Here is a 17369-nt window from a genome sequence, read left to right as displayed (position 1 = left end):
CAAACATTTTTTGGAGCAGATGTAGCCCCTGCTTGGCTTGGTGAGTAGATGGGCCCTCTGTGAAAGGAAAAAGGCAGGCCTCCCCTCAGTCCAGTGGTGGACTGGATTTCAGACCCCCTTCATCCCCTTGCTCAGGTGTTTCTATACAGTGCTCGATTTCCACAACCTTCTGCCGGTGTCCTAGGGGCAGACAACTTCTGTTCTTCTTCCAGCTGACAACAAACCTTGATCAAACATTTCCTCCCCTTTGGGGACTCAATTTCTTTATTGTGGGGGAAAAAAGAAGGGGGATTGAACCTAAGAATCCCTAAGATGCTCTGCAGTGCCAAAATGCTTCGATTCTTCAGATATATATTGAGCATGTAAAAGGCATTCTGCAAAGTTTACTGGTAGAAGTAGCTGACACCAATAAAGAAACAATGCCTACAATTTCCAGTTTGACTAATTTGCACCAATTCCTTGAGGCTAATTTAAAAAAAAAAAAAAGAGGCTATGTTGTTTCTATGGACCCAAATATAATTGCCCAGCTGAATCATCAAGGATATTCTTCCTGTTTTCTGCAGTCACACCAGCAACCATTTAAATTCCCCGATTCAATTTCCCAGTCTGCAAAATGCTACCTCTTGTGGTGGGCTTTATGGCAACTAATGGGGTGGGGAGGGCTATTGGCCAGTGCAATGCAGTGGGCTGGCTCCAAGGACTGTGTAGGCATCTGAACCTTCTCCACATCAAGCTTTTTCAAGGGGCATCCTAGCCACTGATACTCAGGTTCTGAGCAGCTATGAGCTGCAGAACCCCACTCCCAATCTGGACCCACATCACTAACCCTGTGTCAGCTCAAGGTTGCACTGAGGTCCCTCTTTGGAGCTATGTTTTTACTCCACAGAGATGATGGAAAGTTTGTTCCAACAACAGGCCCGTGGCTCATAAATTTTGGGATGATTAATCATAACTAAGTGCACAACAAGGAGCAATGCACTCTGAACTCTAAATTGGGAGATTCTTTCCCTGTAATTTCAAGTTTGCAAATTAGACATCCAGATTTTTTTTCTTTTTTTGGATTTGTTTTCTTTTTATCTTGAGTGTTTATTACAGAAAGCTAGCCAAACTGACTCACAGTTATTCGTTTGACTTAAAAAAAAAACAAATCGGGCCAGCCTGATATCATCTGGGCCTCCAGCATGTCCATCAGAGTCAACTGACCCCACAGGTCCGAAGTTAGAGGTCTCCTCAGTTTAGACTCTTCTGTTCCCCAGAGCAGATCCTGTGCCAGAGAGGAGTGGGCATGAGGGTCATGAGTGCGAGGTGGGGGCACATTCCGAGGCAGTAGAGCCTCTCTGAAGCCACCCCCACCGCAACATGGCCACTAGCCGCCCCCCAACTACCTTGCCATGTTGTTCACCTGCCTATTTTGGCAACACCCACGCCGGCTGCCACACACCTTCCAAGGGCCTGACTCACCTCCAGGCTACGATCTCTTCTTCTTAATTGCCTATTCTAGCGTCCTATTTCCAGGACCTCACAGAGCACTTGACTCCTCACAAACATCAGGAATCATTGCTGAATGAATGAATGGATGAATAAGCAATTTTGAAAAAAGGGTATTTGGGTTCAAAGACAAAAGATCCTCAAACCAGTCCTAATTAGGATAGTAAAAAATTACTAGCATTTGAATAGCAGCTTTGCAGGGTGATTTCGCTTATATTATCTCTGTAACCCTCACAGGAACCTGTGCGGTTGGTTTTTATTATTCCATCTGCCTAATGAGAAAACTGGAGTTTAGAGAAATCAATAGGTAGAGCCAAAAGCAAGGCCTGTTTTATAACCTGGTACAAGTCACCAGCCTCCCTGAGGTTCCCTTCCTTCACCTGCAGCCGATATAGTATCTGACTTAAATACCTCGTGGGATTGTTCTGGACACGAAGCAACTGCTTGGGAATGATGGAGGAAAAGAAATCAGAGAAGGCCAAGGACTAACCCATCCTCCTCCTGAAGGCTGTCAGATTGGTTAGTAGGGTGAGGAGAGGTAGAGCCATCATGAGCCTATCAGGATGGTGGAGGAAGAACCCATCCAACCCCCTGGTATCAGTTCTGTCTCAGGTTCCCATGGTCCAGATACATGGATAAATCTCTCTTACAAGGTCAGACCTAGCCCCATTCTTGAGCCAGTAGTGATGGGACAAAGAGGACAACAACAACTTTACCCCCAATATCTGGTGGGACTTGGAATATACTCTACAGCCAACAGACCCCATAACTGGAGTGGCAGAGATGAGCCATGGTGCTTCATAGCCGCAATATAGTAGAAACTTCAATATGGTAACCCCTTTCTTCCCCAGCCCCCCTTTGCCCGAGAACATAGGGCTTGAACTTCTGTCTTGTCTCTAGTACATCATCTGCCTGGCTTTGTGTCTTAGCCTGCTCTGGTTCCCTTGAGGACCGAGGACCTTGTCTGCTTAGCTAAAGCTCTGAAGTCCTGCTAGTTTTGGCCAGAGAACTTCTCTGGCCGGAGACCCTGCACAGCTGGACTAACACTCAGGCAATCAAAACCATACCGGGACTCACCCCCACCCCAAGCTATTGCCCACCACTTAGGACCCCTGGCACGGCACAGCCTGGGAAGATACCTCACACATTGGCCACAGGCAGAGGATTGTGTGGGCTTGGCCAAGTGGGGGCAGGGATGAGGAAGGCAGTGGAACGGGACAGGGGGGTTGAATCAGTGCAAATGTAGAAGACAGCAAAGCCTCCCCGAGGCCCCAGGACTCAGGAAATCATCCCAGGTGTCACTGTCGCTCACTACCTAGAGCTTACGTGGGACAGGCACAAAGTGTCTCTCATCTCGGGGAGCTGGCATGGACGGTCCCTCTGCGTGACACACTTCTGTCCACTCAGCAGCTGGCCTCTTCATCCGTCAGGTCTGTGCCTCAGGGGCCTCCCTCCAGAAGCTTCCTCACTTCCAGTACTGTGCTGCTCAGTGTCTAACAACCGGCTCCGGGAGTGGGGCCAAGGTGCTTGCTGGTGTCTGTGGTGCAAATATCTCCACCATGGCTGATTTCTGCTCACCCCGGGATGTCACCCGTGCGCAGTTGGGAAGAAAAGTACAAGGCAGTGTGAGCCATGTGAGCCGGCTCCAGAATGCCATTACGACCCCCCAGTCGGAAGTGGGCACCCCACTTTGCTCAATGACCCCATCGTGTTTTGTTCTAAAACCTGTCATGATTTGTAATTCTACCATGATGTCTGTTCACTTGCGTTCACGTGGATTCTCTCCGTGAGACGGTGAGCTTCACCAGAGCAAGAGCCTGCCTGTTGGGTCTGCGATTGGCACCCAGCACCTGGCACGGGGTGTGGAGTGTGGCACAACAATGCCTGAAGGAACGAGTGTGTGAAAACCAGCCCTAAGATTATTAATAGGCTGCTTCATGAGCAGTTAGGAACGGAAGTAGCAATTGCCAGGAGTCACTAGTACAGGTTCATTAAAAACAATTATATCTGATTAATCTCATTTCTTCTTTTGACAGGGTTATTAGTCAAGTTAATAAATGAAATAATAATAACAATAGCTAACATTTATTGGCCGCTTACTGCCCACGAGATATCGTTGTGTTTTACACAGCGGTGTGCTAGTATGACCAATTGGGGTTTCAGGGGAAGTAGCCCTGATTTGTAGCATTTGCTGATTTCTGTGGTATAAATATTCCCGTGGTGGCCAATTTCAAGCCACCAAAGTGGCTTCATCCATATAACAAATGTACTGAAAATTTCACAGTCCGCCCTCAGGAGCCTGTAGGAGCCTGTTTCGGCACACCGTGGTTTTCCCTAGTAACATGGAATTATTACAATGACCCTATGAGATATGCTCCGCTATTGTTCCTATTTCACAGATGGGGAAACTGAGGCACAGAAAATGAGGTGTCCAAGATCACAAGCTAATTGGGCAGAACTGAGTGTGAACCAGGAAGCCTGGGTCCAGAGTCAGTGCTCTTCACCCGCCCCCCCCCCATGCCCGTGGTGAGCCATGTGGGCACATCTTTGCCTCCATGGCATCCTCATGGATATGTCATATTACTGTATGGCTTCACCACTGGCTACTTGGCTGTATTCAAAGGTGCTGATCAAGAGCTGAACGCAGACCAGGCTACAGGCACTTCACACTCACCCCAGGGCTCCCATCAGAGATGCAGGAACGCCAAGCACAGAATGGTGACCCTGGGAGAGCCATGCTCTCGGGATTCCTAGCAGTTGTAAGCAAGGACCAAATCTACCAGCATGAAGTCTACTATGAATAAAAAGGGCAACTCTCCGTTTGGATTCAAGACATAGGTTAGGAACTACAGCTTGGCAGTAACTCCGATAGACGACAGATATGGGTATGGACAGACAACAGATTGCAGCTGATTCCAGCTCAGCACCAGATGACATGCAGTTTCTATGATTCCTAATGGACACTGGAGCCACGGGGCCAGCAGCACAGCATCTGGGTCCCTCCAGGCGCCAGTTGGGTTTATTTCTTAGCATGACTCTGAGGGTGAGAGGGTGACTCAAACCAAAGACAGGGATGAAGGACCGTCGGGGGATGTGGAAGAAGGGCTGCCACCTGAGGAGGAGGCTTCTACGCCACGTGGCCCCAGAGGAAAGAAAGGGAGTGTGGGCAAGGTTGCAGGGAGGCGGACACCCCTGAGGAGCCAAAGCTTCTCCCAACGGTGGCTTGCAGGTGGCCAGTGGTGGGGTCCCTGACAGGGCCACCTCCAGGACTGCATGGCTCCAGGGCACGGGAGGAAGCCTGCTACAGCAGATAATTCAAGCATCGTCTATGGAAGTCACTGAGTGTGGGGCTAAGAAAGAGCAAAGTGCCCAAACGGACCCACACTTAATGCTTTTTGAGCACCTACTACACAGGAAGCCTAACACTGGGCACTCGGTGAATGCTTTCTCGTATCCCCCCAGGACCCCCGCAGGCTGCGCAGGGACCTAGCTCCTCTCTGGGCAGGAGGCGAAGTGACGGGACAGAGCCACCCCTCCTGGGACGTTGCAGAGCTTGCTGTCCACTGCCACTCTGCCGGGGTATGTTACGCTCAGGCCTCTCCGTCCGCGACTCTCCTGCTTTAGGACGTGCGCAGGTAGAAAAAGAGAGAGGAAAGGAGGGGTACACTTTCTCCCTTTAGTTTTCTGAGAAGTACATGGGTTCTAATTCTTTTGTTCCTAAAACTATAAACATTTCATCAATCCCTGAGCACCTATGTCAACTTTCACAAACAAATCTACCTTTTGAGGCATCCCGGCAATAGCACCCTGGCTTCCTCAGCAGGGAAACAGAAGAAATAATAGTGCTTAAGTCAAAGAGGAGCCTCCAGGCACGTGAGTGGGCCACCCATGTGGTAGAAGCCATGTGAAGCTGTGAGACCGCTGCAGGTGGCTTCGTGGAGGTGTGTGTCTCCATGGGGATAAAGCCCTCCCCAGGAACCGTGTGGAGGTAGACCGGGAAAGGGCTTGATTGATTCTGGGTAGCAGGTATTTTATGTCCTGTGTTGTTATTTATGTCTCTACACCTACACTCCTGAGCCCCACACAATTGGCTGTTGCAACATTTCAAAAGCATTTCCATGGAAGCATTCATACAGTCAAGCTGTCCTCTTTCCAGTACACACGCCAAGGCTGAGTGAGCGGGTGCCACAGTCGGGGCCCTGGGCGGCCACCCCGGCTCCAGCCGCCTATTGCTGTGCTTGGGGAAGGAAGAAGTGGGAAAAACGTTGCCTTGGAAGGGCCCCTGGCCCTGGAGTTCCCTCCCCCTCGGTACATTGGATGTGAGGGGAGGGTCCAAGGGGGCGAGAGGGTCCCTGCACAGCAAGCCTGGCTCAGCGGACTGGAGTCGAGCAGGGAGAGGAGAGTGCCCATGCAGGTGTCAGAGCCCAGCACGGGGTGACAGACACATCTGCATTGGGCACGAGGTGGTGACAGTGGGAGATGGTGCACATACGGTGGGATCGATTCAATAAGTAAACATGTTAAGAATAGTGGGAGCCAGATTTTTCACCGTCAGAGAAAGGAATCTCCAACGTGGGAAGGGAGGAAGTTAGAGCACCCGGTGGGGCTGGTTGCAGCCGGGGCATCACGTGAACTCACTTGACAGTATGTATAGATAGATTCAGAAACACACGTTATGTAAATGCCTATGTACACACACACACACACAGACACACACACTTCTCTAGTTCTTTCCACTGAAGCAGCCCTGGGGACATCAACACCCTAAAATCAATGAGGACACTTAGCCCCAGATCCTAGTTTCTAAATGCCATCGTCCACTAAATGGACTTCAAGACTCCTTGGAGAAATGACTGATTCTAAAACAAAGCCATGTAAAGTACAAGGTGAACCTGGAACATTTGTGCCAGAAATAAGAAAGCTCACAAAAAAAAAATGAAGAAGGAATGACAAAAGGATGCAGAAGCCAGCTTGAAGGGGGTCCTGTGACCAAATTAGGAACAATTTGTGTTTCAAAATGAGTATTGATAATAACAGACATAACCTATTGAATAAAATAAGGAATTAATGATAACGAATGAAGTATTTACATGGTTTCAAACCGCCTCCCCCAGAAAATCCTACTCATTACAAAAGGAGAAGGAGCAACGTGACCGTGGAGAAGCCTGGTAGACATCACCTTAAGCAGGGATCAAAGTCAATGCTGTCAGTGACAGAACAAATCCAAACTGCATGTCCCCAAGAGCGTGCAGGGAGAAGGACACAGCATCTCAGCTGAACCCATTAGTGCAGAGGCATCCTACATCCCCAGACGGAGGGACATTCTACAGAACTCTGGCCTGCGATCCTCAAGCATCAAGATGACAAGAGTCAAGGAAAGTCTGGCTGCTCCAGCCTGAAGGCAACCAGAGATATGTCAACTAAATGCAACACGTGGTTTGAAACAGAATCCTTTTGCTGTAAAGGGTGTTATTTTCAACAAGTGGCCAACAGTAGGATCTGAGCGCTCAATAACAATAATGTAAGAACGCTAGTCTCCTGATTTTGATGGGCGCAGTGTGGCTATGCAGAGAAATGTCCCGGTTTGTAGGACACGCACATTTGTGTCTTCAGGGCTGATGGGGCATCATGTCAACAACTTGCTTTCAAAGCATTCAGGGAAAAAGAGAAACTTGCACCTTTTCTATAAAGTGGAATGTTCTAAGGGTTAAAGGAAAGAAGGGAAAAAGGAAAGGAAGGGGAAAAAAACAATTTACAGGAATCTGAAGCAGGGAGGGGGAGGGGGGCCCTCGAGGTGTGACCAGAGTTCATGGTGAGGAGTTGTGGGCTTTCTTTTTCCTGGCAAGCCTCCAGAGCCAAACTGCTCTTCTCCTGAGGTCAGGCACTCCTCAGCTAATGTTCTCCCCTCTCCCGCTCAGGCCTGCCCCACACACTGCTACCAATGGCTATGGGCAGCCGACCTCGGCAAGCCAGGGGGGCTACGGTTCTAGACCCCGACAGCAGCAAGAGACAGATGACAAGTAAGTGGGGGCTGGGCAGAACCTCCCTCCAAGGGCAGGCGTCCTTGTGCAAGAGAACCTGTACAGAGGCAAGGATGGTCCAAATGTCCTTTGAAGGCCCCTTAGGGCCCAGGGATGGGACTGAGAGGACGTCAGGTCAGACATCTATTTGCACACACCCTCCTCTCCTAAGAGGTTTTGATGTTCATTTTCAGGATTGGCAGCCACTGCTTCGGCTACCACATCAACGTAAACACACTTCAGGAGAGAGGACGTGAGCAAAAGCCAAGACCGAAGGTTCTGCCCTAGCTCTCCTAACCTCAGCTTCCACGGCTGTGGCACAGAGCTGGAGAAAGGGATATCCGATGAAAACATGGGGATGGCAGGCTGTTTCACCCTTGTAGAGAAAGAACTGGCCAGTCTTCTTTTCCATCGTAGTAGGCAAGTAGAGCGCTCACCTCTCTTTCCCTTCTGCCCACGTCAGGTACTATTCCAAGGAGCATAGGAAACAGCCGGCTCCCCTGAGCAAACCGAGAGAGGCTGGACACCAAGGCCAGAGGTCAGGGGTGTCTGAGCAACACTTCCCCTACTCAGGCTGGAAAGAGGCTTCTGGACCCCTTTTGTGGCCCACCCCTAACCTTTTGTGCTGTGGCTCACCCACCATCGCCCCCTTCCCTTCCTCACTTCCATGATCCATTATTGCAGTCAACTCCCATGCTCTGCCATCAAATGCCCCACCCAGGCAGTCCTCCTCACACCCAAGCTGGTGAGTGTGGTAGGGGGAAATTCATGTGCGGACCAAGCTTACTGCCTGTCTGTGTTGACTCATCTCCAGCAGGCGCTGACCACTCCCCAGCAATCCCCACTAGTCCTACTACTATATCTGCCTTTCTCCCTCCTAAAAGACCATTCCATCCCTTCTCATGTGTCTTCTCATCACCTTCTTCTCTGCCAATGACTGTCTTATTCTTTGAAAAGGAAATGGAGGCAATAAACCAGGGGCTTTCCACTGCCAGCCCACCTCTGTCTGGACCCACACCCTCCACTTTCCTTCTGGTTCCCTACTCCAAGAAAAAGGCCAACCCCTGAACCTGTGCTCTGAACTCAAGGGCCTCGCTCCTGTATCTTTCTCCTGGACAATTGAATCAAACACACATGTTTCCATATCCCTAGCCTTAAAAAACAACTCCCTCCCTTGGCCCCACATTCCTCTGTAGATACAGTTCCATTTTTCTGTGCCCCAGCACAGCAAGAAGACTTACTTATAGCCCTCCCTTAACCTACTCTAACTGGACTTCAGAAACCCCCCCACATTGAGTCCGCTCTTGTTTAGAACACCAGTACCTTCCATGTGGCCAAACTCAATGGTCACTTCTCTATTCTTACCTTACTTGATCTCTTAGCATTCCCTACACTCGTCCCTATCTCCTTCCCTTGACTTCATGGTACATCTCTCTCCTGAAGGTCCACCAGCCTCACTGGGGGTATCTTCTCTGCCTCTTGCTGACCCCTTCTCCTCTGCTTGCCCTCCAGATATTAAAATGCTCTAGAGCCCTATCTTTGGCCCATTTCTTTTCTTCCAGCTCTACTTTATCCTTAAGTGATGTCATGCTCTAGCTTCAAATAAAATCCATATGCCGAAGACTCCCAACTTTATATGGCTCTCCCTGGAACTCTAGACTCATATATCCCGTCTTACTCAACATGTCTATTGGATGTCCATCTCAAACCTGACATGGGCTGAAGAGAACTTTTGACTCCTTTCTCCCTCCCATCACCCCTAGGAATTCTCTACTTTCAGTCTTCCACCACCCCCCACCATTACTCAAGGCAACAAAACAGCCCTTGCTCCTGTCTTTTTATCATTCCAATATGCATTGCATCAGTAGGTCCCCTTGCATTTTGGCCCAAAGTGCTCAAATCACCTCCACTGCCACCATCCTTGCCACCAGCCATGCCACAGTACATCCCCCAAGCACTGAAATAGCCTAATGAGTCTCTGCTTACACTCTTGATGCCTACAACCCATTCTGATCCATACTCCATAGGAACCACTTCTCCAAAATGCCTCCATCATCCTTAGGAAAAAAAATTCAACTTGGTTTTCCTAGTTTATAAAACCTACATGATCTGGCCCAGCTCAGCACAGGACTTAGGGGCTAAATCACATCAGGTTGACTGATAAAAGATGCAAGGAGTTCTTTGGATCTGGGACACTTGTGGGTGTGAGTGTGTTCAAGATATGTTCCAGGACAAAGGGCCTGGGAACTGTTGCAATGCATGGGAAAGGAGTGAGGGGAGGAAGGGTAGGGAGGACACCTCTCTTTATAATCAGACTCCAGCCTGGAGAAGGTCCCACTACCAAGGGCAGCCTAATTGCCAAGACAGCTTCATCAGCAACAGGGCCGGTGGGCAGTAGAGGACCGCATTTCTCCAAAGGCAGAGCCTGGAGTCTGCTAGGATGCCCCTGGTTAGCTTACAGGGAGAGGTGGGGCTGGGGGCTGTGCAGAGGAAAGAAGAGGAGGAAGAGCAATAGAATGCCTACAGCTGGGGCCAAGCAGAAGGAATGGTGGCTAAGCCATGGAAGATGAGTTGGGAATAATGTGCCCTTGGCTGAGATGGCTGGGCTGGGGAACCTCAGAACCTCCTGGGCACCATCCTGCAAATAGGGCCTCAGCCAGGCTCCACCATTCCAAGGCCAAGTGCTCTGTACTCTTCCCTCTTATGTCAGTCTATACCACCCAAACAAGAAAGTGCAAGCCCCCTCACTCCCTCCCTCTGTGGGAAAATACGTGGAGGTGTGTCTTACTGTTGTCCAAGTGGTTGGCCTTAATGATCTTCTCTGAGTAGTCAGAAATACTGGAACATTCAATCTAGAAAGGGCACAGAACAGAGGAGTGAGGCATAAAAAAGATCACAGCATGTCTGGCACCAATTTAGCTGATGGAGAATTCCGACTGAGCCTGGAGGGGTACGGTGACCTGCCCACAGCCATACAGTTATTTTCTAGTAGACTGAAGACTACAGTGCAGCCCTCCGGATTGGCAGGACTGCGGCTCTTGCATTGAGTCCGTCTGCCTTTGCTGGAGGCTGATTCCCAGCTACTGCTTCACAATGGAGGGCCTGGTATCCAAGTTGGGGGATTCAGAAGGAAGTGGCAGGCCTCCTCCTGGCCAGAGGAGAGTGACCTGGAGCCAGGCAGCCTGGATTCACATCCAGCCTCAGCCACTCTCCACCTGCCCCTCAGTTTCCTCCTAAGTGAGGAAACAGTCCCTGTTTTACTTGGTCATTGTGTGGATTAAATAAGCCAAAGCATGTGATCCACTCAGAGCATGACGGCCCCCAAGCCCCAGCCCCCGGGCGGGCGGCCTTACAGCCCTCTTTTCTCTTCTCCTGTCTTTGCCCTCCTGCTTTCCTTTCCCCCTTCTCTCTTCTCTCCCTCTCCCTCTCTCTCTCCCTCTCTCTCCTTCTACTTCTCTCTCTCTCTCTCTGGAGAAGAGCAGTGGGTAGAAAGGGGAGCCTGGAACAGAAGAACCTGTGAAAGGGGCCATCAGGAAAGAGGCCCAGCTAGATGTGGGAGCTGTTTAGAAAAGAGCAGTGACAGCAAAAGCCCGGGAAGCAGACAGATTGGGACAGTTGGGATAGTCGCCACAGCTGGAAGGCGCCAAGTGGGCGCCTCCTGACAGCTCCTTAGCTGGGGCCGCTGGCCACTTAGAAGCCAGTGAGGGACAGCCCAGCCCTCTCATTGCTCAGCCCTCGGCTACCCATGCCCCAGCTGGACAGGGACTGAGATGAGGCCTCTGAGACAGTGCTGGGAGGGCGGGCAGGGGGATGGCCAGACAAACCAAGTCCCACCCTGAGGTTCTGTGACCTCATTGAAAGTGGAGTCTGTCCCTTGCTGGAAAGCCTCCCTTTGGGTGAGGAGGGCCCAGTGAAGGAGAGCTGGAAGGTGGGGAGGGGCAGGACTCGACCTGGGGCATCCAGATTGGCCCATCTCCTCAGCTGAGTACATCTCAGCTTTTTCAGTCAAGTCTGTGGTGGAGATGCCTCGAGGATGGCCCAGGTTTCTAAAAGACCTCTACAGCCAACGCCTAGGCACTTTCCAAGTGAGGCATGGAGAAGGAACGTTGTCACTGCTGGGGACTCAGGGACAGGCCTCTGAGGCCAAGTGGGGGTGGCCAAGGGGATGTGGAGGGCTCTGGGGTTGTCAGCACAGGCTACAGGACCATGCAGCTAAATGCACAGAGAACAAAGCCCCACTGAAAGTTGCTCAGCTCCCATGGGCCTCTGCAAGCAGCTGTCTTGTGTGCACACTGGGAGCTTAATTGTAGTGTGTCTTAAATTTTGCTCAAGACCAATTCCCATATTCTAGCCTTGGGCCCTCTGCATTTTTCAAACATCAGCCAGCCACTCAAGAGTTTTTCTTTTTCACAGTTTCTTCCCAGCTCCAGAGCCCACAGCCTCCCTGTCATCAAGCAGTGCCCAGCTCTGCAGTGTAGCCAGAGGAAGGCTGGGAGCCCTCCCAAAGTGTCAGCCTCCATTTCTATCTGGAGGGGCTGCAGCAGCCAGAGCAGCAGAATTTAAACTTACCAACTTGCCCTTTAACGAACAAAGGAAGGAGATTGTCTTATTATCCCCTAGGGCCTCATCCCAACTATATTAATATTAGACACTGAGCATTGGTCATATGCCAGGCCCTGTTCTAAACACTTTACATATGTATTAAACTCATTTATTCTTCACAATCACCGCATGGGCGAGGTATTGTTCCTAAGGCCATTTATAGATGGAGAAACAGAGGTACAGAAGTGAATTATCCACAGTCACACAGAGCAGAGATTCAAGCCAAAGCCCACACGTATAACCACACAGCACTGCTTCTCAAGCTGATGGTAGGACTAAGTGCTCTAAGGTAATGATGACACCAGAATGATTTCCAGAAAGTCAAAAATCCTCCGTAAATGTCAGCATTTGTCAGGGCAAGGAGCCAGGAGCAATGCCCGAGTGACAGGGAGCCCTGCGAGCTTGCCCCACCTCCTGAGAGTCACACTTGATTTTCTCTACCTCTCCTCGAGGGTGTGGCCCCAGCAAGGAATGGACCTAGATTTGTACTTGTAGGAGGGGCAGGAGAAGGTAGGAGGCAGCTGGTTCTACAGGAGCCAACAAGAGGGAGGGAGTCGCATGCTCACCCCAAACACTTTCTTGGCCCCTGCTTTGGCAGCAAACATGGAAAGGATCCCAGTACCACTCCCAACGTCCAGCACCACTTTGTCCTTGAACACATGCTTATTGTGGTACATGGAGTTCCGGTAGGTGAGTGTCCGCACCTCATCCTTCAGCATTTCCTGTGGAAGGAAAGGCAAGGCAATGTCAATGTATTCAAGCCACCTAGGAGTACACCAAGGTCATGGACCCCAGGACTGTCCTGTTAAATTTTTCAAGAATACAGCCACTTTGGAAAACAGTGTGGAGATGCCTCAAAAAATTAAATATAGAGCTACCCTATGATCCAGCAATTGCACTACTGGGTATTTACCCCAAAGACACAGATGTAGTGAAAAGAAGGGCCATATGCACCCCAATGTTCATAGCAGCAATGTCTGCAATAGCCAAACTGTGGAAAGAGCCAAGATGCCCTTCAACAGATGAATGGATAAAGAAGATGTGGTCCATATATACAATGGAATATTACTCAGCCGTCAGAAAGGATGAATACCCAACTTTTGCATCAACATGGATGGGACTGGAGGAGATTATGCTAAGTGAAATAAGTCAAGCAGAGAAAGTCAATTATCATATGGTTTCACTTATTTGTGGAACATAAGGAATAGCATGGAGGATATTAGAAGGAAGGGAAAAATGAAGGGGGGTGGAGATCAGAGGGAGAGATGAACCATGAGAGACTATGGACTCTGAGAAACAAACAGGGTTTTAGAGGGGAGGGGGGAGGGGGGTTGGTTAGCCCGGTGATGGGTATTAAGGAGGGCACGTACTTCATGGAGCACCAGGTATTATGCGAAAACAATGGATGGTGGATCACCACATGAAAAATTAATGATGTATTGTATAGTGACTAACATAACATAATAAAATAAAATTTTAAAAAAAAAGAATCTCAGTGATGGGGGTGCCTGGCTGGCTCAGTCACTGGAGCGTGCGACTCTTGATCTTGGGGTTGTGAGTTTGAGCCCTGTGTAGGGTGTAGAGATTGCTTAAAAATAAAATCTTTAAAAAAATCTCAGTGATGTCATTAGGCCAAGCTGCAGGAGAGTATTGTAGGGCAGCTGGACTAGGGGCTACCTGTACACTTACAAACAACTCCAGCCTTAAAACTCTACCCAAGAAAGATAATTTTGTACTATAAGAGGAGAAACCCATGTCCAGCCCTGGGAAAACTTCCATCTACCAAAGAAAAAAGGAAAGATCAGTGCAATGCAACCTGAGGGATTTAAGTTAAACCTAAAGCAGAATCTTCTGCCACCATGAAAGAATTGTCTTCAAACAGGTTATTAGAGGAGGCTTTGTGTTTCGTGTGTGTGTGCGTGTGCATATCTTTTTCATTTGCTTTTTTTAAAGAATGGAAAACATATTTCTTTGCTCAGCATTATTCAAGTGCTTTGTGGCCTAAAAGAAAGCAGGTTACCCCTTACAACTGTCTCCAATCTAAGGAGAACATGATTAATCTGTGTATGGTGGTGAGGCAGAGACCTTTGTCCATTCAAGCTATCAGGAAACACTTTTTTTTTTTTTTTTGAGAGAAAGAGAGCACGCAAGCAGGGTGGGGAGGCAGAGGGAGAGGGAGAGAGAGAATCTTAAGCAGGGTCCACACCTGACATGGGGCTCAATCTCACTACCCTGAGGTCATGACCTGAGCCAAAATCAAGAATTGGACATTTAACTGACTGAGCCACTCAGGCACCCCAAACACTTCTGACTAATTCATCACCAATAGTACTGGGGTTATAGTATAATTTTAGTATAATGTTTAGTATAACTTGCATACAATAAAAAGCACAAATTTTAAATGCATGGTTAGGTATAAGAGTTTTTTTTTTTAAATTTAAATTCAGTTAGCCAACATATAGTACATCACATGCCCTCCTAGGGGTAAGAGTTTTAACAAATGTATACCTGTGTAACCACCACTATAACCAAGATATAGAACATCTCCACCCCCCTAGAAAGTCCTTAATGTCCCTTGGGCAGTCAATCCCCACCACCACCCAAATGATTAATCATCTAACTTCTATCACTAAAGTTTCCTTCTTTCTTCATATAAATTGAATCATATGGTATGTACACTTTTGTGTCTGGTTTCCTTTGCTCAACATAAGGTTTTTGATGTTCATCTACTTTATTGCATATATCCAAGGTTTGTTCCTTTTTTCTTGTTCTTGTTGTATTGACTAGTATTCCATTGTATGGATGTTTAGCCATTCATTTGTCGATGGGTATTTGGATTGGTACAAATAAGGCAGGTACAAACATTCTTGTATAAGTATATTTGAGGATATGTTCTCATTTTCCTTGGGTAAATACCTAGAAATGGGTTTGCTGGTAGGTATTTAATATCATAAGAAATTGCCAGTTTTCCAAAATAGTTGCTCTAGTTCATGATCCCACCAGGAATGCATGAGATCTCAAGCTGCTTCACATGCCAGCAACTTAGTATTATCACTTTTTAAAATTTTATTCATTCTTGTAGATATGAGCTGGTATCTCATGGCAGTTTTAATTGCATTTCCCTGATATCTATTGATGTAGATAAATTTTTCATGTGCTTATTAGTTATTCATATAAATCTTCTACGATGTGTCTGTTTGAGTCTTTTGCCCGCTTTTTTCTTGACCTGTCTTTTCTTTATTGAATTGTAGGAATTTATATATTCCAGAAACAAATCCTTTGTCAGACATATGTACTGTGAATATCTTCTTCCAATCTGAGATTTGCCTTTTCATTTTCTTGATGTTGTCTTTTGAAAAGCAGTTTTTAGTTTTGATAAAGACCAAGTTTGTAGGTGTTTTTTTTTTTTAATGATTAAAATTTTTTGTGTCCTGCCTAATTTTTATCTACCCCAAGGTCACAAAGATAATCATCTATGTTTTCGTCCAGAAGTTTTATAGTTATGGCTTTTACTTTAGGTCTATGATTCATGTCAAATTAATTTTTTTCATATGCTGTAAATTAGGGAAATGAGTTCATTTTTTTTATATAAAACAGGTGATGTAAGCACCATTTATAGACTAGACTCATTTCCTCCATTGAATTACCTTGCCATCCTTGGCAAAGATCAATTAACTATATATTTGTAGCTTCTCTGACCTGTTCCATTAATATACCAATTCAACACTAATTTGATTACTGTAGCTTTATATTAACTTTGAAATAAAGTAATGTGAGTCTTAGTTCTTTTTTTACAAGTTTTATTTTAGATCCTATGCATTTCCATATACATTTTAGAGTCTGCTTATTAATTCACACAGAACAGCATCCTGGAGTTGATTGCATTGAATCTATAAATCAATTTGGAGAGAATTGATACCTTACAAATATTGAGTCTTACAATCCAAGAACACTGACACAGCTTTCCATCTGTTTAGGTCTCCTTTAATTTCTCTCTGCAATGTTTTATAGATTTTAGAAGGCTTGCATTTCTTTCATTAAATTTATTCTCAACTATTTTACTTTATGGTATTGTATGTGATATTTTTAAATGTTATTTTCCAATTGTTTTATGTCAGTGTATATATTGAACATATTGTGTTTTGCAGGCTTGCTCACTTCACATACTAATTGTAGTATGATTTTTTGTAGATTCCTTTGTTTTTCTATGTAAAAAATCTTGTCACTTGTGAATTAAGACAATTTTACTTTTTTTTTCGTATCTGTATGCCTTATATTTTTTGTTCTTTCCTTTTGTTTTACTGCACTGGCAAGGACCACCATACAATAAAACATTGAATAAAATAGGAGAAGACAGGCATTCTTTCTTTGTTCCAATAATGTAAATGTCACCATTGAGCATAATGTTAGCTGTGGGCTTTCTATAAATGTCTTTTATCAGATTAAGACATTCTTTTCTATTTATCATGATTAGCATTGAATTCTGTCACATGCTTTTTCTACATTTATTGAAATGGTATGTGACTTTTCTCTTTTATTCTAATAATATGTTGAACTCCAGAGATTGGTTTCAAATGCTAAACCAACATTTTGTCATGATGTATTATCCTTTTTAAATATTGCTGGGTTTTATTTACTAATATTTTGTTGCAGATATTTCTATCTATATTTGTGAGACATTAATCTGTTATTTTCTCTTACCTTTCTCTGGTAATAAGTTATGCTGACTGAGCTCATCACACAAGTTAGAAAGTGTTCTCTCATATACTTTCTGAAAAAGTTTGTGTGAGATAGGTATTTTTCTTCTTTAAATATTTGACATATAATTCACCAGTAAAACTATCTGGGCCTGGAGTCCTTTTTGTGGGAAGATTCAATTTTTCAATAGATAGAGGGCTGTTTTAGTTTTCCGTGCATTCTTACATCAGTTCTGACAAAGTGTTTTTCCAAGGAATTTATCCATTTCAGCTAAGAGATCAAATTTACGGGCATAACATTGTCATAATATTCTCAAATTACCTCTCAAATGTTTATATGATCTGTACTAATGTCCTTGTCTTCATTTATGATACTATAATTTGTATTTCATCTGACTTTTTCTTGATCAAACTAGGGGTTATCAATTTAATTAGTCTTTTCAAAAACTAACTTTTAGCTTAGTTGATTTTCTATATTGCTTTATGTCTACTTCATTGATTTGTGCTCTCATTTTTATTATTTGCTTTTCCAAACTTACTTGGGTTTTCTTTTCTGCTTCAT

At 46.3% G+C, this 17369-nt stretch overlaps 1 protein-coding gene and 1 long non-coding RNA gene across 3 annotated transcripts in view; one reads left to right on the top strand and one right to left on the bottom strand.

The window, feature by feature from the left end:
* The window catches only part of LOC144382337 (uncharacterized), a 1106857-nt gene that overhangs the window by 720751 nt on the left and 368737 nt on the right, over window positions 1–17369 (top strand). The gene's annotated exons all lie outside the window — the stretch shown is intronic.
* PRMT8 (protein arginine methyltransferase 8) overlaps window positions 1–17369 on the bottom strand; it is an 85133-nt gene that overhangs the window by 20452 nt on the left and 47312 nt on the right. For both annotated transcript variants that reach the window (XM_036082099.2, XM_078075512.1), the window contains exons 3-4: window positions 12677–12832; window positions 10297–10360 (exon numbers count right to left, since the gene is read on the bottom strand). In XM_036082099.2, the coding sequence (XP_035937992.1) occupies window positions 10297–10360; window positions 12677–12832 (220 nt within the window). The remainder of the gene's footprint in view (window positions 1–10296; window positions 10361–12676; window positions 12833–17369) is intronic.

This window comes from Halichoerus grypus, chromosome 6 (genome assembly GCF_964656455.1).
Source record: "Halichoerus grypus chromosome 6, mHalGry1.hap1.1, whole genome shotgun sequence".
NCBI lineage: Eukaryota > Metazoa > Chordata > Mammalia > Carnivora > Phocidae > Halichoerus > Halichoerus grypus.
This window is presented reverse-complemented; position numbering and strand designations above follow the sequence as displayed.